Source organism: Pinus tabuliformis, chromosome 2_1 (genome assembly GCF_031772625.1).
Source record: "Pinus tabuliformis cultivar Carrire ecotype Pingquan chromosome 2_1, CPIR1, whole genome shotgun sequence".
In the NCBI taxonomy this organism is placed as follows: Eukaryota; Viridiplantae; Streptophyta; class Pinopsida; order Pinales; family Pinaceae; genus Pinus; species Pinus tabuliformis.
This window is the reverse complement of record NC_142299.1, coordinates 619,565,341-619,590,965: the sequence shown is the minus strand read 5'-3', so window position 1 is coordinate 619,590,965 and position 25,625 is coordinate 619,565,341. Positions and strand designations below refer to the sequence as shown.

Below are 25,625 nucleotides of genomic sequence, written 5' to 3'. Positions count from 1 at the left end.
ACTTCATCATTTGAGACACGTTCATCTAAAATAGCATCAAACGCGAAATCATGTTTCTCCACATAAGCTGTCAAATCCACCTGCAAATCAAAATTAGTATTCTGGGTCAAATATGTTAGACTAGATTCCTAAACCACAATCTCAACACTGCTCTCATATTTACACCCTAACAACATTCCTTCATTGCCCTAATTCCTTCATTGACACCACAAATCAAATTGTCCATCAACTGTTATTCACTAGGATACAGAGGTTCAAGGCTCAATGATATGCAAGCAGGTCAAAGACCTATTTCCCCATTTTGAAAAACATGAGGTGCAAAGGAACAAAATGTGCTGCAAATTACAAACAATCACTTCGAAATCTTTATTCCCTAAAGCATGTAAAGGTCTATCAATGGCAATTATATTTTTGAATTTTAAAAAAGAAAAAAATAAACTTACAACTTTCGAATTCTTTATGGAGAAAGAAAAGAAGATATTGCTTGCCAGAACTAACAAGAAGACGCCTCATAGTAAATGGTAACTAAATAGATGTAAATGGTAACCAAAGTAAACAATGGAATGCAACACAGCTTTGAAGCAGTACCATACAAGTCGAATGGTGAAATAATCAAGTCTTGTATAATTTAAGTGAAAAGAAATCTCCCCATGCTCATCAACTACTAGATACACCAAACAGAGAAACAAAAAATTGACATGCTGGTTTGAAATAAAAACTACAATGTAATAATAATCAAAAGATGCAAAAAATAAAACTCCTGCACGTTCTTCTACACCTACACCGAGATATTCCTAACTGGCCCCACATTTTTCACAGACTGCCCTCTTCTGATATCTGAAAAGTGCATTAAATGGAGTTTGCCAAAGAAATTCTAAGCAAGTCTCGAACAGAACCATTTGAATTGAGCCCAATTATATTAATGTTGTAACCACATAACTATAAAACTGAACACCTCAGTCTATTTACAGAAAAAAGTTTGCAACTTCCTTCACCATAAAAAACGAGCATCTCTCCCACGGTGAATGTAAACTATATACTGCCCTGCGCCACTCCCAGAAAACCTTTTGGCGTGCCCTTTTTCCTCAATTCCATATCATTTCGCCCAATCTTGACCCCCAAACCATGTTCTCCCACACCACCTCCCTTTATGATATTCCTGGCCAACCTCCCACCAGCCATCTCCCCCCTACCCCATACCCCCCCACAACCTTCTGACTGTCACCTTTTCTCTGAGCAGGACATTAGGCAAGCAGTCAGAGCTATCTGTATGAACAGAGCACCTGATAAGGAAAGTCTCCAGGCCGAATTCCTTAAGCATTGTGTCTAGTCCCTCGATTCCCATATCACTGAATTATTTGACCATGTGGTATGTTCAGGCTTTCCCACCACTTGGACCAGACACATTATCAATCCCATCCACAAATCTGGGAGCAGTTCTGTTCCAAACAACTATCGGACTCATGGTGGGTCATACACATTCTCCAAGCTTTCTGCCACAATTCTACACCAATGGCTCTCTGAGGAGCCTAAGGACAAGAAGGTTTCTTCCCCAACTATCAGATGATCGAGCACATCTTCACACTCCGAGCCATTTGTCATTGCTCTTAGAAGGTTTAATTGCTTTGTAGACTTTCAATACGCATTTGACACAATACCAAGGGAGATATTATTCCAGAGACTTCATGACATTGGCATATCTAAGACCCTTCAGTCCCAAGACCCCTCAAGGTGGCACACAGCATTTCCAACTTCACCTAGAGTACCATCCGGGTAAAACAAGGGTGCCCCCTCTCACCAACCCTCTTTGGGATCTATATCTATAAGATGGAGTATTTCCTCCATCAGCATATCCGACAGTGAAATAGTTGTCTTCTACATTAGGTGTTGATGTCTTTGCTCATATTTGCCAATGACTTGGTCTTGCTAGCCTCTACTCTTGAGGGCTTATAGAGACACATTGGTGCCCTAGCTAGTTTTTGTGACCTCTGACAGCTGACAGTCAACCTGGGTAAAACTAAGGTTCTAATCTTCAAAGCATCGAAGAGCTCTCTTACAGACTTATATTTCTGTTAGTTCCATGACAGCAGGTGCCCAGCTGGAATCCCCATGGTAAGCCATACTAATCTACACTGACAAAAGTTTACTAGAGATATTATCCACAAATGTGGAGAAACATTCTTTAGGTCTCCCACAATATTTTCCTTGGAGAAAAATGGACTTCATTCATTCTGAAGAATGAGTGGCCATGAAAAGAAGGCATCAATCATTGAATCAATGAAATGAGATTTGTTTCAAAGTCATCATTGTTTATGCAATTGATTGATAATGCCTTCATGCAAAATAACTAGTAATTGCATCAGATACTATACATTAACAGTTGCCAATCTAACCACGTTTAACATCCCTAATAAGATAGAAGAGAATCCAAAGAAACAATAAAATAAGATGATTCCATTAATGTCCAACAAATGACCACAAAAGTTAAGTCAATGGGACTAAAAGAATACATCCACTGTAAATACATGGAAGTGTGAAAGCAAATTGTAGTTCAATACCAAAAGCAGAAAAGACAAAGAACTAACTGTCTAGCTAAAAGCTAAATATCTAGCCAAAAGAAGGTATAAAAAGGAGAAGCAAGTGTAATACAGTCTTGGTGCTAAAGAGTATCTATAGTCAATGATTGTCCAAAGTGACAGAAACAAACAGGATGCCTCGCAATATTAAACACATCAAAATCTAGATAAGTCATATGAATTTACCATCTCCCTGCACAATTAATTCTGAAGGCACCCATCAAAACTCGAGAACTTATTGAAAATTGTCTTTCCCAAACTAACAACATAGTTTCTTCAATTAGTTCGAGCCTAAAAGAGAATATTCATCAAAGATATAACGGACTGCTATTTTAAAGTATTCCATCAAAAGAAAAGGCCTTTACTAGAAACAAATATTTTGGCAGAAGTACCAAGTGTATGCAACATAAGTTCCTACAAATGGGAACAAACCTTCAACTTTGGTTCGTGAACACTTAACCAGACATTATCATTAACAGTGATAATATCTTCCTCCTTCCTCGCCAACTCCCTTTTATTCAAAGGTCTTTTCCTAACCTGCAGCAATATGGAATTAAACTAAGTTTAAAATTTTAAAACACATAAATAGTAATACCTAAAAAACAATTGAATTGAACTTATAATCAAAATGAATAATTTAATACATTTCAGATAGTGGAGACTCTAGATCTTAGCACCCTGAATGGTTGGAAAACAATTTGCAACAACCATAAAAATCTAAAAATATGCACATCAAAAATCAAGTCTTTTGATTTAATATTAGCACAGGAAGTGAGAACTGCAAAACCACAGAATCATATAACACCAAGACCTAATGTTCATTCTTTATCAAATATTTGCACATGTTATCTTGTAGTTCTTCACTGGATGCTTCTGTGAAAATATATCCTTCCATTCTGAATTTGTCTGTTCAGGTGGTACCAAATTTATCATCAATAAATATTTACTTGGTAAAAGAAATGCCACAAATATATTTTCTTAAAAATAGAAGTGATGAAAGTCTTAAAGCATTAAACGCTAACTATTGAAGAAAGAGAAAATTTTGTTTGAAATAATATATACGAGATTATAGCGAAAAGGTGAACATATTGACTCTAACAAATATGTATTTTAATAACCACAGAAGCTAACTGAATAGGTTATGAAACATCAAGTAATAAATATTTTGGAGATAGCATTATTGAATAAAGCTGAGTGTAGTTGTTCAAGCTTGGTCAACATATTTAAGCTGGAGATAAAATTAATTAAAATGGGTTACCAGATATTGTGTAAAGATAATATGCTGTCTGAAATGAGGGATATACACCTGATAGGCATGTCATATGGAAATTCCTTAAAATTTTGAGCTATTTATTACAATACTAGGAGATGAAGGGAGAAGTAAGCTCAAACTTTGTTACTTTGTATTTCAAAAAATGTATCAGCTGACTTATTAGATTTTACAGTTATATTGATTCACAGACTGATCAATTCACCTGCAACGAACAGAAAAGCAGTTTAGGTCTGCTCACAAAGAACAATCCACAAACAAGGAATGCTTCTTTCATAGATTTCTTAATTGTTACAAGAACATTGGACTACAAGATAAGTTGAATGTCAAAATTTTCTGAAGACCACAACAGCAACGACTCTTGAATTTTCTGACTATACTAAGTCACAACAAAGACTAGAATATATCTATCTTAACCCCAGATATATTATTCACCAATAGCAGTTCTTTTTCACCTGTGGATACTATTTAATTAGAAAATGAGAAAAATGCTTTATTGTCTCTTTGACTAAACTGCCACACTATGACAGGTATGCCATGCTGTCAAAGTCACCCAGGATTTGCACATCACCTCATACACATCCACACAGAGGGGTTTCAATGCAGACCTCAATCCTTTTTCACCCGTAGATGTCAAAGTCACCCAGGACATGCACCTCACCTCATACACATCCACACAGAGCGTTTTGAATGCAAGTCTCTGTGTTAATAAAGCCCAATCACACCTCACTGCTTGCGGCTAGACCACACTCTGGTGGGCACCATCTTAAGCATATTGAGATTTGCACCTCACATTTTAAATCCCTCTCGATGTGTAATAAAACCAAGGTTAAGATGGATTTGTGCTAGTTTGTTTATGGTTGTTGTTTAAATATAATAAGTAAGAAACAACATACATCAGTTTTTCCATGTTGTAGTATTAAAAAAAAGAGTCAAACTCTTTTTCAATTTATTTTATTAGCATTGAACACATGGACAATACCCCCACCCTGCACCCACCCAGGCTGTAGAGTGCCTTGCTTCTCTAGCTGCAATCTTCAAAATGTTTCTACAATATACTACTCCTCTAGAAGTCCAATTAAGCTTGATACTTAAAACTTTTGTCTTTAGAGACTTTCATGAATATGCCGATACATACAATAGCTTGGATTTGCAAGAATAACATTACCATGCATCAAAGGGAGCAAATTAAGTAAAACTCAAAGACTTGGAAGGAGAACAAGAGGGCAATAGTTTAAACTAGTAAAATCATCATATGTTGATGGAAATTTGAGGGCTTAAGAGTGTAGTGTCAAGGGGACACAACATCACCTTTCATCCTAGCCACACTCGAGGCCCTAGGATTGTGGCCCTAGGATTCGATCTCTTCTTTCTTAGAGTCATGTAAACTTATATCAGAAAGGTAGTAGCATGTTTTTGATGACCACATGCAAATGGAAAGAAGTGGGACATTTTCATACATGTGGCAAGGATGTTTATTGTCTCCTACATTTTACATGATGGTAGCCAAGGCCTCGGGCTACTTGATCTCTAATAGGGTGGGTGGATATTTGATTGAAAATATACCCCTTCCCAAACAAGGACCAACGCAACATGTCCTCAAACACTTTGTTGCAAATTAAGAGAAGTCGTGGCTTTTTTCATCAACATCGCAAGGGTGACAATATGTGTTAGTTCCTACACATTTCCTAATGGCAACAACAGAATTGGGCTACCTGATCTCTCAAAGGGTGGGTAGAGATTTTGTGAATTTTATATAACAATGGTATGTTCTATGTTTGCAACAATAAATGCAGAAGACAAGCCAAGACAAGAGAACACCAGAATTTGGCTAATGCCATGGAAAACCCCCAAGATGGGAAAAACCCTTTCATCAATTCTTCTTATTATTATATCAAATGTTCAGCAGAGGGAGAGAGTACAATAAAGTCAAAATTGACTTGCCAATAGATGATCAAAACCACTGTCCAAAACAGCCCTGTCAAATCTGCAATTCAGCCCTCCGTCAATAACAGTCAAATCAGCCCTAACCAGAAAGTCAACAGCAGTCAAAGTCTTTCCAAAAGAGCTCGGTCAAAGGAGAGAGGAACTCGGCCTCTTTTGCTGGTCAAAATCAGCCCAAAACAGCAGTCAAATTTGGTCAACCCTATGGTCAAACAGGCATGTGGTCAACATAGGTCAAAGTGCTCTTTTTGCCTTGGTTTCTGTGCCCCAAAACTCAGACTGCCCAAACAGAAATTCTCCCAGAAAATCGAAGTCAAAAACTGCCTAGAAAGTCAAACTCAACGCTAGTCAAAGCTACAGACAGGTTCAGATTTTCGGCCCTGTAATTTTCATCCTCCTATTTCACACGTGTGAGAGAAGCGTGCAATCTTTGAGTTGTACGAACCAATTAGATGAGGAGAGAGAGATATGTTGAGTTGTGATGATGCCATATGAGGATGGAGGTCACTCTTATTTATACAAGTCATTGGGGGTCAAAAGACACCTTTTGGGCTTCATGAGCCTACATGATGGTGTAGCTGACCTTGACAATTTGCACATGTGCGGGCTTCACTTCAAAAACACATTTCTCCTTGTCCGATTTGGATGATATTTAGGTCGATTTTGGTCCTCTCGAAAAGAGAAATTCAATGCAACAAATATCTCCATCAAATGAGCTGTCCAAAGTGGGATTTGACCCTAGTTGCCAACTTTATCACTCCCTCTCAACTAGGGAGAATTCCACCTTGCCACTCTCCACTGACTAAATTCAGTCCACATATCCAAGGGTGGAACCCCAATCAAACTTGATCCTGGACAATCAAGTTGTTGAACATCATGCATCCTAGACATAGGGAGTACAGCAATACACGATGCATCCATTTGTAATGTTATGGTCCCTATCCTCTTTTCCCAACTCATTGGCCAGATGAGAGGTACTTCCCAAGAGTCCTGGACTACATGGGTAGGATGTATGTTGGGGCATCCGCAAGAGAAGGTGAACCACTCATGCTCCTCATATGCCATAGAAGAAGGTGAACCACTCATCCTATACATATATCATCATCCATAGGAGAAGGTGAACCACTCACCCTATACACAACGTACCTATAGGGGAAGGTCAACCACCCACCCTATGGTCGCACATAGCTCCAAGAAGTACCCCAAGCCGCCAAGAGTTCCCGAAGCTCAAAGTCCAACTCAAGTGGGACCTTCATGGGATGGTCCTTCCACTACTCCAAGTCTCTCTTGGAAGGCTAAGAACTTGACCTTCCCCAAGGGCTTCGTGAGGATGTCAGCAACTTGTTCATCTGTCTTGATGTGTTGGAGCCTTATTTCTCTCGTTATACCATATCTCGAATAAACTGATATCTAATATCAATGTGCTTGGAGTGGTCGTGGAACACGAGATTCTCTGAAAGGCGAATCCCACTCTGGTTATCGCAATAGATAACGGTGGTATCTAGCACGTGCTCAAATAGCTCATTGAATAGCTTCCTCAACAAAACAACTTCACAACAAGCCATACTAGCTGTAATATATTTGGCCTCAGCGGTGCTTAGAGCAACTGACTCCAACTTCCTGCTCATCCAAAAAAGTAGAAGTATATCCCAATGAGAAGCAACATCCTGAAGTGTTTTTTCTATCCACCACACTACCAACCCAGTCAACATCAAAATATCCATGTAGCCTATTATTCCCGCCAGTGTATTTCAACCCATAATTGATTGTGCCACAAAGATATCTCAAGAGATTCTTAGCAACAATCCAATGTATGTGATGAGTATCAACCATAAATTGACTCAAAGTATTTACAGCAAAGCATATGTCCGGATGAGAGTTTACCAGGAATATTAGGGCCCCCACAAGTTGTCTATATTCAAAGGGATTTGACAATTCGGGCCCAATAGCACTTCCACATAGCTTCCTAGAGTTGAGTTCTATCGGAGTAGACACAGACTTACAATCCACCATATCACATCTCTCTAGCAACTTCACAATGTATTTTCCTTGGGAAAGGAAAATCTCACCTAGCTTTTGCCAGACCTCCATGGCTAGGAAGTAATGCATCAGTCCTAGCTCCTTCATCTAGAACTCAAAAGTCAACTCCCTCTTGCATTTATAAATGAGAGGGTCTGCACCTATCAAAAAGAGATCATCAACATAAAGGACCAAAATAAGAGGCGTGTCCTTTTCAACCTTGAAGTATAGGTTTGGACCGACGTCGCTCCTCGTAAATCTCAACTTCATAAGATAATTATCAATCCTTTCATACCAAGCCCTAGGGGCTTGCGTCAACCCATGGAGGGCTTTCTTTAGCTAGCAAACATGTAAACATGTGTCCTTCTATCTCATATTTCAAAGTTCAAACCTAGACCTCTATGGCTAGGAAGTAATGCATCAGTCCTAGCTCCTTCATTTAGAACTCGAAAGTCAACTCCCTCTTGCATTTATAAATGAGAGGCTCTGCACCTATCAAAAAGAGATCATCAACATAAAAGACCAAAATAAGAGGCGTGTCCTTTTCAACCTTGAAGTATAGGTTTGGACCAGTGTCGCTCCTTGTAAATCTTAGCTTCATAAGATAACTATCAATCCTTTCGTACCAAGCCCTAGGGGCTTGCGTCAACCCATGGAGGGCTTTCTTCAACCAGCAAACATGTAAACATGTGTCCTTCTATCTTGTACTTCAAACCCTTGTGGTTGTTCCAAGTAGACTTCCTCCTTAAGCAAGCCATGCAAGTAAGCAGTTTTGATTTCCATCTGATGTAGGCTCCAACCTTGGTTGGCAACGAGAACAATAATGGATTGGATGGTGGTATATCGTACAACCAATGCAAATATTTCATCGTAGTCCACTCCTCCCTTTCGAGAGAAGCAACGGGCAACGAACCTGGCCTTGTAATTTTCAACACTTCCATCAGCTCCATGTTTAATTTTGTAAAACCATTTTGAGGTGACCACGGACTTGTCCTTAGGTCTAGGCACCACATCCCAGACATCATTCTTTGTGACTGATTAATTTTCCTCATTCATCGCATCCTTCCATACTTGGTGTTTTACAGCTTCTTCGAACATGCATGGTTCAACTTGAACAACAGTACTCATAGCAGCCAAATACCATTGATATATGTTCAGCTTCTTAATTTTGCAAAATGTCCCCCTTGAAGTAGTATGTCTTTCAGCGTCTTCAAGAATATCCTTGAACCATAGAGGTCTTTTCCTTGAGGTAGAGGGATCAATAGGATACATTGGACCATCAACATCGTGCATAGGTTCATCTTGTTTTTTCAGCAGCATCATCATCGTTCTTCCTTGGGATAGGGAGATCTTTGGCTTTCCCAAGGGCAATGTCTTCATCAAAGGTAACATCACGGCTTACTTCCACATCCCTTTGACTAGGCACATAGATCTATATGCCTTTGAGTTTTAAGTGTACCCAACGAATATACCTTTTTTCCTGGAAGCTTCCAACTTATTCCTTTCCTCTTTAGGCACATGAAAGTATTCAAGGCAGTGAAAGATTAAAAAATGAGAAACATCAGGTTTCTTACCAATGAAAACTTCCACGAGTGTCTTGAAATCCAAGGCTTGATGCGGGCTCCTATTTTGAACATATACAACAGCATTGGCAGCTTCTCCCCATAAGAATTTCAGTAGATCTTAATCATAGATAATGGCATGAGTGGCTTCCATGATTGTTCGATTTTTCCTTTCGACAACGCCATTCTACTTAGGAGTGTATGGAACAATTGTCTCCCTCTTAATGCCAATCTCTCTACAAAAATCATTGAATTCATTTGATTCATATTTGGTTCCATTGTTGGTCCTCAACACCTTCATCTTCTTCCCTGTTTGATTTTCCACCAATGCCTTGAAAGAACAGAACCATTTGAATACTTCATCCTTTCTCTTCAAGAAATAGATCCATGTTTTGCGTGAGAAGTCATACACAGATTGCATAGTATACGTATCCTCCCAAGGACGTTACGAGCAGGGCACCAGGTAGGTCAGAATGGACCAATTGAAGAATATTGATTGTCTTGCTTTCACTAGAAGGAACTTCCACCAACATGATAGAGACCATCAAACCTGAATCCAAAAGAGGTTTGCACATCCAAAGTTAAGACGGATCTAGGCTAGTTTAATTATTAAGTTGTTGGTTTAAGTTCCCCGTTTAAATAGGCTATATTCCACATGAATACCATGAGTCAATACCTTGGGTTCTCATAAACCTAGAGCTCAAAAATCGTTGATAACTTGACCAAGTCAAGTTTACCTTAACTACCCAACAAAAATTAATAAAAATAATGTAGAATTTTAATTTTAATTATATTAGTTTGAAGTAATTTTTATTTTAATGTAGCCTTATTTTTATTTTCATTTGTATTTTTATTATTTTTGTATTTTTGTTTAGATAACAAGACAAGACATTACAACATCTCTTCCATACTAGGTGGAGAGCGCCTCTCAACGCAATGATGTTGATCTCACTTGATTCTTTGAGTGTGTTATATTATTATTCCAGGTGCAGCCAATATCCCTTAGGGGATGATATGATGCTTCTCCAACTCTTCATAAATTGAAAACTACCACTTTGATGATTATGTAGAGCACATTGACAAAGGACATTGGACACCTTGATAGAGGATGTTGGCCTTGAGGGTGACTTGGCACAGTTGATGACATTCCCTCAACCACTGGACCTTGGACATTGGTGATCCAAGCTCAAACATTGCTCAGAGGTTAGGTGGGACAAAGAGATAGCAAGATGCCCACAAGCTAGCATTGTACCTTTTTTATGGATGTTGCTCTTTTCCTGGTGATGATGGACAAACTAATTAGATCATAGATTGCTCTCTCTCGACCAATGACTAGTCCATCTCAGAATCCCAACCAAAGTGCCCTTTTTTTAAATGCCATAGAAACCTCAACCATCTTTTTCAGTTGTCTTCATCAGGTCAACTTTGAGTTCAGTCGCTAAGTTTTCTAGCAAGCTCTTCCTTGCCACCATTTAATGTAAGCGAGGGGGACTCTTGGGAGATAAATTGATTTCAAATATCAAGTTTCACGTAGCATAGCAACACACTAGAATGGTATACCTCGATAGCTAAAACAAAAACCTCAAACCAATATTGAAAAAAAATATTAAATAAAATTTAAATAAAAAAATACAACCAAAATATTGATGTAGTAGTAATTGGCAAGCCTTAAATGATATTTTGAAGTTCACTTATCCCCTCATTAGAGCTCCAATACAATACAAATCACTCGCCATCCAAATACATAGCTTCCGGTACTATATTTTCTATCTATCTAAAACCCTAACCACCTTTCGAGCCTTCATTAATGGGGCTACATCAAGTACCTAGTTGGCCTTCCTTAATGAGGCCTCCTTGCATTATTGACAACAGACTCCAACTACCTAGTATACCTTGTTCAACAAAGTTGGCCACTATACTTTACTAACAACCCACTTCGTTAACTACAGGAATTAGGGGAAGACCCCAACATATTTCATATCAGCAAGAAAATGAATGCCATTATATTTAATCAAGCTTAACCTGTATGGTATTTTACTTAGATTGATAATTTATTGTGTTTTGCCAATCTCACTATCCTTATCAATATATAGGTCTAGACATTAGAGTTGCTCATGTTGCAATTGTGCCAAACATTAGATTATTCGGGTAAGGCGATTTGTACCACGAGCAAAAAACCACCCTCTTGATTCCCCTATATCATCCACACATTACATTTAGCGACCACCCAAAAATTGGAGGTTGAGGCACAAAGTTGGTAGAGCTGTGTGGGAAAAGACTGAGCAACACAAAAGTTGTCCTCATATACATCCTTCTAGGCCTTTGAACCATAAGCCTTTGACCCTTACCCTCAGAATCTTGAAAAATGAGAAAGACAGATGAGAATGATGGATGACATACCAATCTCTAGGAGATCAAGCTGATTAATGATGGTCAAGGGGCCCGCCCTAAATGACAATGATAATCCTCTTCCAAATGTAAGGCTAAATAATTTTCATGGATATTTCTCACTTTTTTTGTGCCCTTAGGTCAGTACTTTACGGTTTTTATGCCAAGTGAGTTTTATGGACAATAGACCTATTGATGTATGCCTTGGCATCAATTTTGACCAATGTTTTTAAAACCGTTTTGAAAAACCGATAACTGGTCAAACCGGCCGGTTAGATAGCTGGTCGGTCTGAACCGGCCAAAAAACCCGGTCCAACCTTGCATTTCGCCATATTTGAGGCCCTAACCGGTGAAAACCGGCCGGTTTAGGACGGAACCGGCCGGTTTTAGGCACGCCCAGTGAAACATGCAAAAAGGTGGATTTTGACTGTGGTTTAGGGGTTTTGGGGGGGGGAAGTAAAGGTGTTTTCCCTCCAAAAGGCTATATAAATGAATGTAAGGGTATATAAATGAATGTAGGCTGTCTGAAAATAGAACCAGCCCAAAACACCATAGAACCAAGAAATTTTAGCTGTGATTGTTGGCTTAAACAGAAAGAAAGATATGGTGCACCTTAGAAGAGCAGCAAAAGAATACTTGTAGATTCCACCAGTACCCATAACTGTATAGACATCAACTAAGCTAAGCAACTGAACCTAATTGTGTACCCCACTCCATAGTTAAAATCATTGATCGATAAAAGGTCAAGACAGTAAAAAGATTCCATAAAGTCATGGTTCAAATACAAGAATTGGAACATTTAACACAACTCTATGCTCTTCAGCTCAATGAGATGGGTAGGGTACTAGGTGTTGAATAGTTGATGCAGTGGGGTGCTTATAACATTAACCTTGAAGAATAGTTCAAGTAATTTAACTAGAAAAGACAACATTATGAACTATATGGGTTGAAAGTTCCCATCACAAATGATCTACAACTAATAGAAAGGGGGCAAGAAACACAGACAAACATATAACCGCAAAGAAAGTATGTTACCATGGATTATCAAGGTTTCACATTGAATAACTAGGCCAAAAGACTTTAGAATATGATGTGCACACTGCAAAGGAACCTCACCATCACTCAAATCAAGAACTGAGTCAAACTCCCACAACCAAATAAAGATGATGCTACCAAGAAAGCATGCTCAGCAAGAGAAAATCTCATTTACTATGCTTTGAGAACAAAACATTCTTAAGAGGGTGGCAATGTAGTAGGAACAGTACTAATTATGCCAATGAAAGGTCAAAGGCCACACACCTCGTGACCAATCACTGTATATCTATACACAGTCAAGAGGCCCAATGTTGATATCATTCTTAATAAATTCTTATCAACCAATCATTATCCAGTATTTTAATTTACAATTGCAGATATACTCTATCAATCTTAGTAATAAACAAGGACTATTTATTCCAGTCTCCATCCATGAGGTGGTTATGGGACCCCACATCAGTGCTTACAGCAACCTTAGTCACCTAAACTAATTTAAAATAATGGTCAGCTCTTAAACCATAGCAATACAAGTAATGACGGTGCAAAAAGGCGAATTTTGACTGTGGTTTAGGGGTTTTGGGGGGGAAGTAAAGGTGTTTTGATATATTCACCTTTACATGGTATATAAATGAGCAAACTTTGCATATTTTGTCTCTATTGGCTTGGAATCATGGTTTTACATCTTAAAAATAGTTTTGTTTCATTAAAAATTAATTATTTAATGTATTTTTTTAAAACCGGTTCGTTTAGACCAAACCAGTCCTGGTTAGACCGGTTCCGGTCGGTAAACCGGTTCATTAGGTGGACCGGTCCGGTCGCCAGTTCCGGTTTTAAAAACATTGATTTTGACAGAGGACATATGCTCCTGGGAAGCTTTGATAACTTTTAAGGCTTTTAAAGCCAGCACATTCGTAGCTTCTGGTGGCTGTCGTGCAGCCTACCTTTTCTTAAAAAACTTCAATTTGTACAGATTTGATCATCTTAATAGTTAAAAGAAGCATTTTATAAAACACAAAGTTCATATCAGCATCTCTTCAATTTCATGCTAATATGCTTGCTAAATTCGGATTTCAGGACAATAAATTCTATACAAAACACATTGTTCATTAAGGCCATAGCATTTTCACATAAACATAATAAAACAGCAACATCACAAATATATACCCTTACAAAACATCTAATTTCATTGCTCTAGAACCTAAAATTATTTTTCCAAGCGGTAAAATTGTGTAGCAAGGTGATAAACTTGTTGAGTAGATAATATTGATGCATTTAACATTTGCTGCTCAGGCACCACCCTCCATTTGTTAGCACCAATAATAATGGTTTAAAAATTAAGCTTAAATCACTGTAAACATTAAAGTGCCAGCCGCCCTAAAATTTACCATGCAGTTTAAGTGGGAAGGCTAGCTAAAGCTAACAAATACTCACTGTACCATGATTGAAGTTCTAAAAACATGTTTTGGTATTAGCAGAAATACAGGAATTTTCCAAAACCATTGACGCGCACACTTACAAAGTTTGTTAATACAGTGATCTACAAGGAAAAGCCATTTGGTCAAAATGAACTTATAGTCAGCAGATCACAACTTGTGTGACATAATGAAAGAAAGAAGTTTGTTTCAACCTAGTTCTTTTCAGATTTACGAAGCTTTCCTTAAATAGCTTCAACTTTCAAATATTACGAAGCAAGGACACTTTCCTCGAATGGGATGTATGTAAAGTAGAGTCTAGACAAATGTAAACAATGATTATAAAAAAGGGAATTTAGTAAACTAAACCAAAATAATATGATATCATCCAAATCCGACGATGAATATTTTCATCATTTGTAATCTATAGCAGTATCAGAGCCATATTTATGACATTGCGATGGGAGGTTGGAAGCTCTAAAAGCCTGACTCTTCAAAAAACACATTCTGGAAAAATGGTAGTTCTGATTGCAATGGCCACTTTTGAAAAATAAAATGTTACAGAAAAGAAGTTGGATGAATGTATCGAATAATAATGGACAAACTAGACAAAGTCTTTACTGAGAAACAAATTGACTGATAGTTTGTTTGCCAGTAACAAACTCAACATACTGTAAATGAGATCCTTTTGACAAACATACATAATGAAAAGAAAAAATAATGAATTGCAGGAACAACCCCAATAGATCTTCGTGTTGCAATATAACAGAACAAAATATAGATACTACTAGAATAGTCAAGGTAACTACAGGACGAACTTCAAGATTTCTGAAAACAAATGCACCATACCACAACTTTAATCTTTGCCAAATTGCTCTCCTTTCCACTCGGCTCTTTGTCAACCAACGATGATTTGAAAGCATTATCCATTGGTGCCTTTAGTTGCTTGCCAATATCAATCGTTGTACCAGAATCCTTCTCAACCATTTGGAGAAATGGTGATGTTTCAAAAGGTTCTGAAACTGCATGCTGCCAAAAGAAACAAAACATGTCAACTTTGGATGAAGAAAATATTATCTTAAGACTAGCCATCACCACCATAATCGAATAATACAATTGTAAAACTAACTCTTACAGATATACTACTGTAAAACATGTGATAATCAACATAACGAAATCAATCAAGCTATAATTAATTCTAATGAAAAGGCAAACTCTAATGGCAAGCACAGAAATGTTTTTTCAAACATTACAGTTTCAGATGTAAAAGACAAAAATAACTTTATCATTGCAAGAAGGAAAGTAAAACATCATATGGACAAACTCTTTGATATTTATTCTCCAGAAATTTATCAAACTAGAAACTCGATAACTCCTTGACCCATGTAAAAGTAGTTCTTGTTTTAATAATTACTATATCACTGTATCTAATGACAAGACATATAATTTTTGTTTTCTTTAAATATATAGGTGACAGGAAACAAATGTATCTAGCCTGTTTCCCTTTTAATTAGACCAAAGGCAAATGTGCCACAAATATATGAGATGATATAAAACATGACTAGGCCCAAACAAATCGGCATGGGTTGAGCTCACTCTGGAATCAAAATATTAACAATAAAAAAGAAAAGTTTCATATCTTTACCAACGATTAAGATGCCAGATATTCTCATTTAAATTGGCTGTTGTCTTTTATAGGTAATGAGAACTTATTGGCACACTATGCTTCTAAATATTCCTTATACTAATTACACCTCATACTTATTCTTAAATACTGTCCTCCTTGTGGGCTTAAGGGTTATATAATCAAACAATACAAATCCCATATGTTTGCCAATGTATACAATGTCCTATGTTCTCCATTTAAATTTGTTGTTGTCTTTTATCGGTGCTTAAAATTTGTTGTTTTAACCTTAGTCGTTGATCTCAAGTGAGGTGAGATCTAACTCGGGTATTAATCACTTTGGGATTAGGGTTAGGGTTAGGGATTTAACTCAATGTAAAGTTATAAAAGCACAGCTGAGAAGAGTAGAAAGACACACTACAGCAACATAAGATTGAGAGAGGCATCTCGGTGAGTGGTACGTTAGGTCCAACGGAGTGAAAAGAGGTTGGAGATCTTGATATACAAGAAAGATCAAGCACCGATCTAGGGCAGATCTGTTGAATCAGATCCAGCTTAACCCTAGAGATATTAAGCACCAGAAGGGAAAAAATAGTGTTGAAAAGGTTGAACATTAGGATGGCTCCATGGTAGACGTAACTAATAAAAGGTTGTATCCTTTGGTTTAATTACTTTAAATGGATGTCAATTTTTTTTTCCATTTTATTTTATTACCATTACACAAACAGTTTAAATATATTCTACTCTGAGCACTAAGAGCACCATGTTTCTTTAGTGCAAAAGGATATGAGGTTAGGATGGCTCTATGCTACCTTATTTCTTTACTTAAGGTAATTATCAAAGGTCAACTCTTGCCCCCGAGTAGTAGATCAATTGGTGATGGTTGTGTTATGAAGTATTATGTAAACTGTGAGATTTGAGGTTCAAATCCCCCCCCCCAATTAACTCGCGTCTACGATAAAGGCATACATAAGCACCTAGAAGTTAGTGGTACCAATCGAAATCAACCTGGTGCCGCGCAATTATGAAACCGGCCCAGTTGTCGATTCCTCTACATACAAAATAAAAATAAATAAGTAAAGGCCAATGCAATCTGGAGGCTTAGCTTTTGACAATAAATTGATGTCGTTTTACCAACTATCTTATTATGTTTACACAAAAAGTTGAGATCTCTTCCACCCCAAACTATAAGAGACCCTTATTTCCCTCAATGTTATGATTACTATTCATTATCCTAAAATATGTGTTAATTATTAAAGGACATTTGATAATAGAATGGGCAATCACATGTATCTTTTTATCTCATGGACCAATAAAAAACATACATGTTGAGACGATTGAGAAGTGAATGTCTCCTCATTGTTAGACTTCCTATATTTTCATTAATCTAAATTATGCACATTAAATTTCGCTAATAACAAATGTTTTGAGATCCATTGCAATATTGTACACCATTATAGTACATAATACTAAAATGCTATTTTCAACCATGTAGCTAATGATTCTATTAAGTTATGAGAAGTGCTAGTGATTTACATTAAAACTCTAAAGCAAAGGGTTGCATAAAGAGGATAATAAAAACTAAGGAAGAAAAGAATGAAACTAAGGTGCACGACACTTCGAAATGTATAGGGATTTCAAAACAATATGGCAGGAAACCACAATCCCCAAAATGTTAGGAAATAAGATAATGAAAAGATCAATATAATTAAAATGATAGACAAAGGCAAATTTAATAGAAACCTCTAGTACATAATAAATCCCATACATGATTCCCCCCCCGGCCCGCTGACGTGATGGGGGAAGGGGGCCCGCACTCAATCACATTTGTTAACTTTGTTCAACTACTTTTAACTACTTTTGACCATTGGATTTCGGCAAGGGCTCTTGACCAAGATATGGGCCAAACCGCACCTCTCCACCGACAGATTAGAAATTGCCACAGGCAACAAAATTCATGCTACATGCAAGCCAAAATCCATTTCTTTCTTCAAATCAATAGTAGTCGCCAATGTATTATGGCAATCATTATCAATGTTGTTTTTTTTATCTTTCAGATGCACTAGTAAAAAATTGTTTTTATAATCTTAAGGATAATGCAGTTCACGCTCTGGTCTGGTTTCCCACTAGGCAGATCAAAGACTGACAATTTTGGACCATGTAACCTTTAGCCAAATGTGTCTAACTTTAGAAAATAAATAAATAAATAACTCCCATACATGATTATTTTATATAAAATCTTAATTCAAGCTCATAAATTAGCATATATGTTCCAAAATACAAAATAACCTACCCTTAGCTCTCAAATTCATCAAACTTGATCATTTCGACCAAAAAATGTTGATGAGAGCAACGTTCAACAATAAATGGTGATATACAGCTTGAGTGGGCCTAATGGATAAGAGCATGTGTTTGCTCCTAAGAGGTCACAGGTTTTAAACCAAAGGGGGGTAGAGTATGTATGCCTTTGTAGACTTAGCAATCAAATCACTACACAAAGGTGGGTCCCTTGTCCCACAAACAAGGCAGTCTGATACACCAATGTGGTGTCTGGCTTGGTCGTGACCTTAAAATTGGATAATAATAATAATGATAATAAACAAGTGGCAAGTGCAAGGGGATCATTCTTGGATCCCGATGAAAGCAAGAAACAACCTTTGAGTAGGGGTTAGAGAAAACAACCAAAAAACTAGGTTGAAGAACTTGCCCATTTTCCATGGGTTGAGAATCCTTGACTCAATATGTATTAGGAATCTTCTCGTTATTGGAGACTCAAAGATTGAAATTTACCTTGTGAATAATCCTTCTACTCCAGCCTATGCTAAGCTCACCAAGACAATTCTCAAAACGCAAAAGCAAAAGGGAAGGTTTTCAAATATTGAACAATTTCATATGCTAAGGGATCACAAATGTCAAGAGAATCACCTAGCCAATATTAAAACTATCATGAATTAAGGAACATTGAGGGTAAAAGATGAGATCTCTTGCTCTCCCATCTAATGATATTTCGATGGTATATATCGAACAATGCATGCCTTCCCTGTACCAAATGTGGTAAGTCCTGTTTCAATTCATAACATGCAATCATATTCCCCTCATCCACTTTGTATGTTCGGATATTTTGGTGTTAAAGTGGCACTGGGTTAATCAATTCACAACACTAGTGAAAATTTATCCAAGTGGGATTATGAATATCATCATTGTTGATCGCTTGGGTTTGGAATTCAACCAAATGGAATTGCATAGGCTCAACCTTTGATTCCTAGGAAGCATCAGATCCCAAGTGAAGCCTCTAATTGTCAAATTAGCGCTAAATTCTCCCAAGACCAGTCATTGTGGCCTTCACAAAGATTGTGTTTATGCTTTGAATTTTAAATGAAATGCATTCATCAAAGGGTCCATAGTCTCTGTGTCCCGGGGTTTCTTTTGAAGGAAAAGTGTTCTTTGCATTAGGAGGAACCAAGCAGACTTGTGAATTTCCTTTCACCCAACATTCTCTGGAGCATTTGTTCTCTTGCCCTAAGGCATTGAGATCAGGCTACATGAAAATATATAGCTTTTTCAATTCTAGGTTTGTTGTGGTTATGTTTGGGAATAAGGCTTCTGCTTTTGGTAAATATGTTTAGGATTTTGGACTCTTGAGTTTGTCTGTTGTCTCACACTAGACATGTGGTTGCTCCTTAAGAGACCAATTCACCATGGAAATTTAAAAATGGCCCTGTTGTTGGGATGTATGAATACATTGGCAAGAACTATCATGGGCATTTCCCTCTTCACATATATTACCATATTCAAAGGATTTTGAGGCATGAGTACTTAATAGTAGGTAACAGTATATCAACTTTTTCACTGACAAGGAAAGTGATTGCACAGGAGGACATCCACAACAGTGTATGTGCCATCGTAATGGAGACTTATGATACAACAAAAATGACAAATTCAGGCACAGGAAGCTGAAAGTAATTTGCTCTGCCATATGCTTACAAAAGTGAGTATGGATTCACAGTCTACAGCCTCACATGTAAGAATGTTAATAGAATCAGCACCAGCAGAACTCAAATAGGAAGAGATTGTCCATCAATTACATGCAGCAATACATATGGATGAATTGAACTTGGTAGAAATCTTATCATTCACCAGGAGGGAAAGAAGAAGCCCACAACAAACATGTGTTCTTTTTAGCATATTTTTGTTTCATGTTATGTAAATCAAAATTGTTTCCAGGCGTCTACCAAAGGATACATACTAACAGGAAAGTTGGCACATTCTCTGCGAAAGATAAGAGTCTTCTTTTGTAAAAAAAAATTGAAAATTTTGGACTTAGAATGAACATTTTGTTGCATGTCAGCCTACCTAAGTTGCACGAAACAGGGAAACGGGTACAAGATTCTGAAACAGTCACGGGTATGAAAAGTGACCCCCCCCCCAAATTTTGGAAATGGGGAAACGCAATAGATATATATATATATATATATATATATTAGAATTTAGGACATTTAAGAAATGTTATGTGCAATCATAAAGCATACATGATACATTATAATTTATTACATTTAAAGTTTAAACATTATGATTAAATTTACATCATATTTACTCATGAATGATCACATAATGAAAATAGCAATATCAGATTATCCGAAATCAACCTTTATTATATATCCAAATCTCAAAATCAACCTCTATTATATATATGAGGCTGCAAGTACAATAAAGACTATGAGGTTGCAAGTACAATAAAGACTATGAAGCTGCAAGAACTATAAAGACAAAAGACCACTGCTCTCTTCCTATTTTCTCCCTTGCTAAAATCGTCTGTCTCCAAGAGAAACTACTTGCTCAATTGTGTGATGAGGGAATGAGGCGAGAGTCTTTTTATAACTTGAGAGGCATCTAGAAGCATCCAGAAGATATTTTATTCGCCCAATAAAAAATTAGAATTGAAAAAACAAAAAACAAAAAAAATCGCAATATGAAGTGGAAACTCTGTCGTACAGCCTGGAAACTCCGTTGTACGGCCTGAAACTTGTTTCCAGTCGTACTGGCCACGTTTCCCTAGGCCATAAATTCATTTCCAGGCCATACGGTACGCATTTCCGTTTCATTTCCTAGCTAAAACGGACCTGGGTGCAACGTTTCCTGCAACATAGCAGCCTACTTATTTTTATATTTCTATGCTAACTAATGCAGCTGCAACAAATTATTAATACAACATATAACCACTTTTGGTAAATATTAAAGATGATGCAATGGTAGAAGACTCATAGATACTCAAAACACAAAAGAAAGGCAATAGTCAAGACTTTCAAGATCCAAATCCCATTTTATAAGCCTCGCTTGTATATTCATCACTCTTCCAAGACAGTGAAAGTTTCAAATGCACATATAAAAGATGATATGTTCTCACTCAACTCAGCAAACCCAACCTGTTGCATTTCACAAAGTGAATAGAAGTGCAACTACTCCAATTTCTCATTGTTTATGATGAGCTCCCAATTGTGAAAGAATGATATTGGCAAGTGTTTGCAAGTGTAAACAATTTGCACCACAGTAAATCCACATGATGAATGTAAACTTTCACATGCCAATTCTTGCAAATTGCATTGAGTATGAATTGGTGATGTCAATGCATGTGCGTAACCCAACTCACGTTGTGTTTTGAGTGTTTCCATCTTGTGCCTTGTTTGAATTCACTCACGAGTAAAAAATCTTGATGGCCACAATGAGCATGTTTTCATCTATTTAACCAAAATGGTCACAATTAAAAGATCCCAATTGTCAATAATAATTCCTATAGTGCAATGCCCATGAGGTTGAAACTTGGAACTCAACCCTCCAAAAGAGGTCTCCCTTTGGGCAACATAAATTAGATCTTTAATGACAATAATTACAAATCTAAAAAACTTACCCTAATGATAACAACTACAAATATAAAAGGTTGAGTTCAACAATAATACCCTAAGACAAACATCTACCAAATCGAATCTCAACAACCTCATTGACCTTCTCCATGTGATGTTACCTTGTTGCAATCTAAAATATCAAACATAAATAACATGCAAACGGAGATCCAAAACCAATAAGGATTTTTTTTATAAGGTAAGCGAAATAGCAAACCTTTCAAAAACAAATTCAAAAGATTTCTAGAAGGAATATGCCTTACCCAATAACTATGGTTGCAATTGCGCATTTTAATGGTAGTTATAGAAGGAAAAGACATATGATTTGACCAACAAATCCTGCCATTATTGCACCTTTAAATAGCACATGTTGTTGCTATTGCCTCGAATCCCCCATAGGTTGCACTTATACCCAATCTTCCTGCCAAAATCTTATTAGCCTATCTACCTCTAATTGTAGAAATGAACGATCCAAGCAAGCACATTCATCAAGTCAGATATCATTAAGCTACCTACCTCTACTCACTAATTAATTTAGTCACCTCCCCTTCAAATCCTTTAAAAACAACCTTAACCTTCATTCACAATACCCTTGACATGTAGAATGCCAACCTTGAAAGACCCTAGAATACAGTGAATTCAAACCTCATTATAAAATTCCAACCAACAAGGATCAACATCAAGCCCTCTGAGCCAAGATATCCTCCCTTCCACAAAAGATATACTTGGATGTTGAGCTTATTGCACGCACACACCACACATGCACACATGCACATACACACACACATACACATGGACGCGTGCACACACACACACACGCGCATGTGCACACACACAGAGGCGTGTGCATACATACACACACATATTTTTGTTGCCAACAAGTGCATGTTGTGGCAACGAGTCAAGAAAGAAAACAGATTGTTATTCTTAACCTAAAGTGAATATTTGAGACTCTTCCTCCTAGTGTGTCTTGACCTTGGCTAACCAAATGATCCCCATCAACACTAGGTCATCCTCAAACTTGTTGCTTGTTGGAAATGCGATGGCTCAATTTTGTAATCCCTAGTCATTTTTAAGATTAATGTATCCTAAGACCTCTCTTTGTCATTAAGACCCGTGAAGGCCCTAAGAACTCACTCCCATTGTAGCTTATCATCAGATGTCAACATTCAAGCCAAACAATTGCCATTCCAAGAATGTTGGTTTTTCTCAACTTATTATTTCTTTAGTCAACTGAAAGCACTCCTCTCTATAATATATATGCTTCAAGGTAGAAAAATCTTCTTATGCACACTATATTGATAACACACGTGGTTAATAGAATAGCAATAGCAAGTCGTTGCAATTTTGAAAAAAAAAATGCAAGACCGAGCATAATAAACGCAATGCAACTTAAAGGATGACAACCACTGAAGATTCACCAATATCATTAGAGCCATGTGTAGATCATATAAAAGAATATTGACAAAAAGAACACAGATCTTATATAAATGAGATATTAAAAAAATTAGACCAAAAGAGCAAGCATCTTATATAAATGGGATATAATCTTTATATAGAAAATCATATTATAGCAAACAATAAATTTCACGAAACACCTAACATGCTTCAACATAGCCATAAAGGAAACATACTCTCCTATAGTTCAAAATCTAATTTCAAAACATCAAACCAAAAGTAAAGCAAAAGCATTGATTTAATTCTAATTTATCTTGAAAAAAAATAATAGTTTTGACAATCAACAACCTGATATATAGTTCCTTGGTTGAAATCCAAGAAATGAAAAAGTTGAACATAAGTAAAAGCATCGATAAAAATAAGGCTTATCTTGAAGCAATTTAAAAGCAATCGAAATACTCAAGGAAAACGGGTGAGAAACAATCAAAAAGGAGAATGGGATGAGAATCAATCAATATATCTTAACAATGAAAAAAAACAAATTAGTTGCTCCTTTTAATGTGCTTGAAGAAGCAATAAAATATATTGATAAAGAAACCAGATTCGTTTTTCAAGGACAGACTACATATAAAGTAGTGCTTTAAGCTACGGAGATGAATGGGTTCAAATTTTTTAGGGTATTGATTCTATCAATCGATATTAATTGGAGTGTTCCATTTTCTTATCTTATACTTTGATTCTATATCTATGTATTTGTAAAATTTTAGACTAGAAGGCATCTGTCATCTTCTTCAGTTCTATATCATAGTCTGCATATTATATTTTTCTAAAAGAAATTTGAATGTCATCTAACTGTCAGTTTCACAATGTAGATTATGTACATTTGATGCAAGTCTCTTGGAAAGTTCGCAAGGAGAAGCCCACTGGTGTTGGAAGTCATTGTGGAAATTTAAAACACCTAGAAAATCTAGACTATTCTTCTTGTGGAAAAATTTGAATGTCATCTAACTATCAGTTTCACAATGTAGATTATGTACATTTGATGCAAGTCTCTTGGAAAGTTAGCAAGGAGAAGCCCACTGGTGTTGGAAGTCATTGTGGAAATTTAAAAAACCTAGAAAATCTAGACTAGAAGGCATTTTCAAACAAAATTCTAACGTGGGATGTGCTCAAGAAAAGTCGTGGCAAGGACCAAGCTTTTTTGTTCGATGGAAAGGTGATGATTTAAATACTCAACTTGATGGACTTTCCTTTCATCAAATACTATTGGAAAGATCTTGTGTTGATGATTACAGCAGCGGGCAGGTACTTCTGCATAGGCTAAGTGTCAAGCATGAAGGAGCAGTCCAATACCTCTCTAGGTATTTGTTTAATTTATTAGGAAAAGCATAATTTATGGCAACTAGGCCGTATTTATTGCAGAGAGGAGGCACAAAATGTAATGACCCTTAATAATAAAAATAATAAATAATAAAAATAATAAGTAATAAAAATAATAAATAATATAATATAATATTAAATAAATAATAAACAATAAATAAAAAAATAGTGATAGTAAATAAATAATTTAATTACATGCTCTAAATAAATATAAATAAGAAACAAAACAAGAAAGCAGTAAAAATCAGTAAAACTATCAAAAAGTAAAAACAAAAGAATAAAACAAGAAAGCAGTAAAGTTGCATGTTGACACATGGAGTGTGTGCATGTGGTTCCCCTTCCAATGTTTGCTCTATTTAATAGATGAGGAGGAAGATGAGAGGCATTCCATGATTCCACCATCCATTCTCTTGGGAGAATAGTGTTGTGAGACAAAGGACACCCTGGCAATAGTACGTTGATTGAGGGCTCGGGGGTGGCCCGTTGTAGCAAGATTTTGTGCAACTGAACCTACGATTGGGTGGAAAGTCATCCCCAAAACCTTGTTGCGGTTAGCAGACTTCAACTGAAATCACACGTAAGTGTCTCTATTTATAGTTTTGAACTTTGATGTTAATTAGTTGATAATTGCATGTTGATTATAAATTACTTGATTAATCTAATTAATTACATGTTTATTTTGGGTTGTTACATATGGTATCAGAGGTTGGGTTCAACTCTTAGGGCCTATAGTTCAATCTAATGACTTGAAGCTTTCGACTCTAGTTTCCCAGATGTCGCATCTGGGTGATCTCCATAGGCATGTTTTCTCTTTAATTACATTACATAGTTGCCTTCAATCATTCAACCATTCATCATATCAAGACCATGCCAAATCCCACCCATTATGCACAATATAATTGCATGAATTGTTTCGTATTGCATAACATCAACTCGCAATGCTGACGTTAGAAATTTCATGTTGTAGGAGCAAAGTGAAACTTTTTCGTTGATGCTATATTTTGAGTATTTTATTGACATCATTATGAAATAGAATTTAAATCTTTTATTTTGGATCTTTAGCATAATGAACATAGAAATCATATATTGAGAACCATTATCTTGTAATTACAGTATAATT

The 25,625-nt window shown here is 36.6% G+C and overlaps 1 protein-coding gene across 1 annotated transcript in view; it reads right to left on the bottom strand.

Annotated features, from left to right (window-relative positions):
* Positions 1-25,625, bottom strand: part of KINESIN-13A (P-loop containing nucleoside triphosphate hydrolases superfamily protein) — an 83,027-nt gene that overhangs the window by 37,582 nt on the left and 19,820 nt on the right. The window contains exons 5-7 of the mRNA XM_089403075.1: positions 15,056-15,235; positions 3,009-3,113; positions 3-80 (exon numbers count right to left, since the gene is read on the bottom strand). Of these exons, the coding sequence (XP_089259201.1) occupies positions 3-80; positions 3,009-3,113; positions 15,056-15,235 (363 nt within the window). The remainder of the gene's footprint in view (positions 1-2; positions 81-3,008; positions 3,114-15,055; positions 15,236-25,625) is intronic.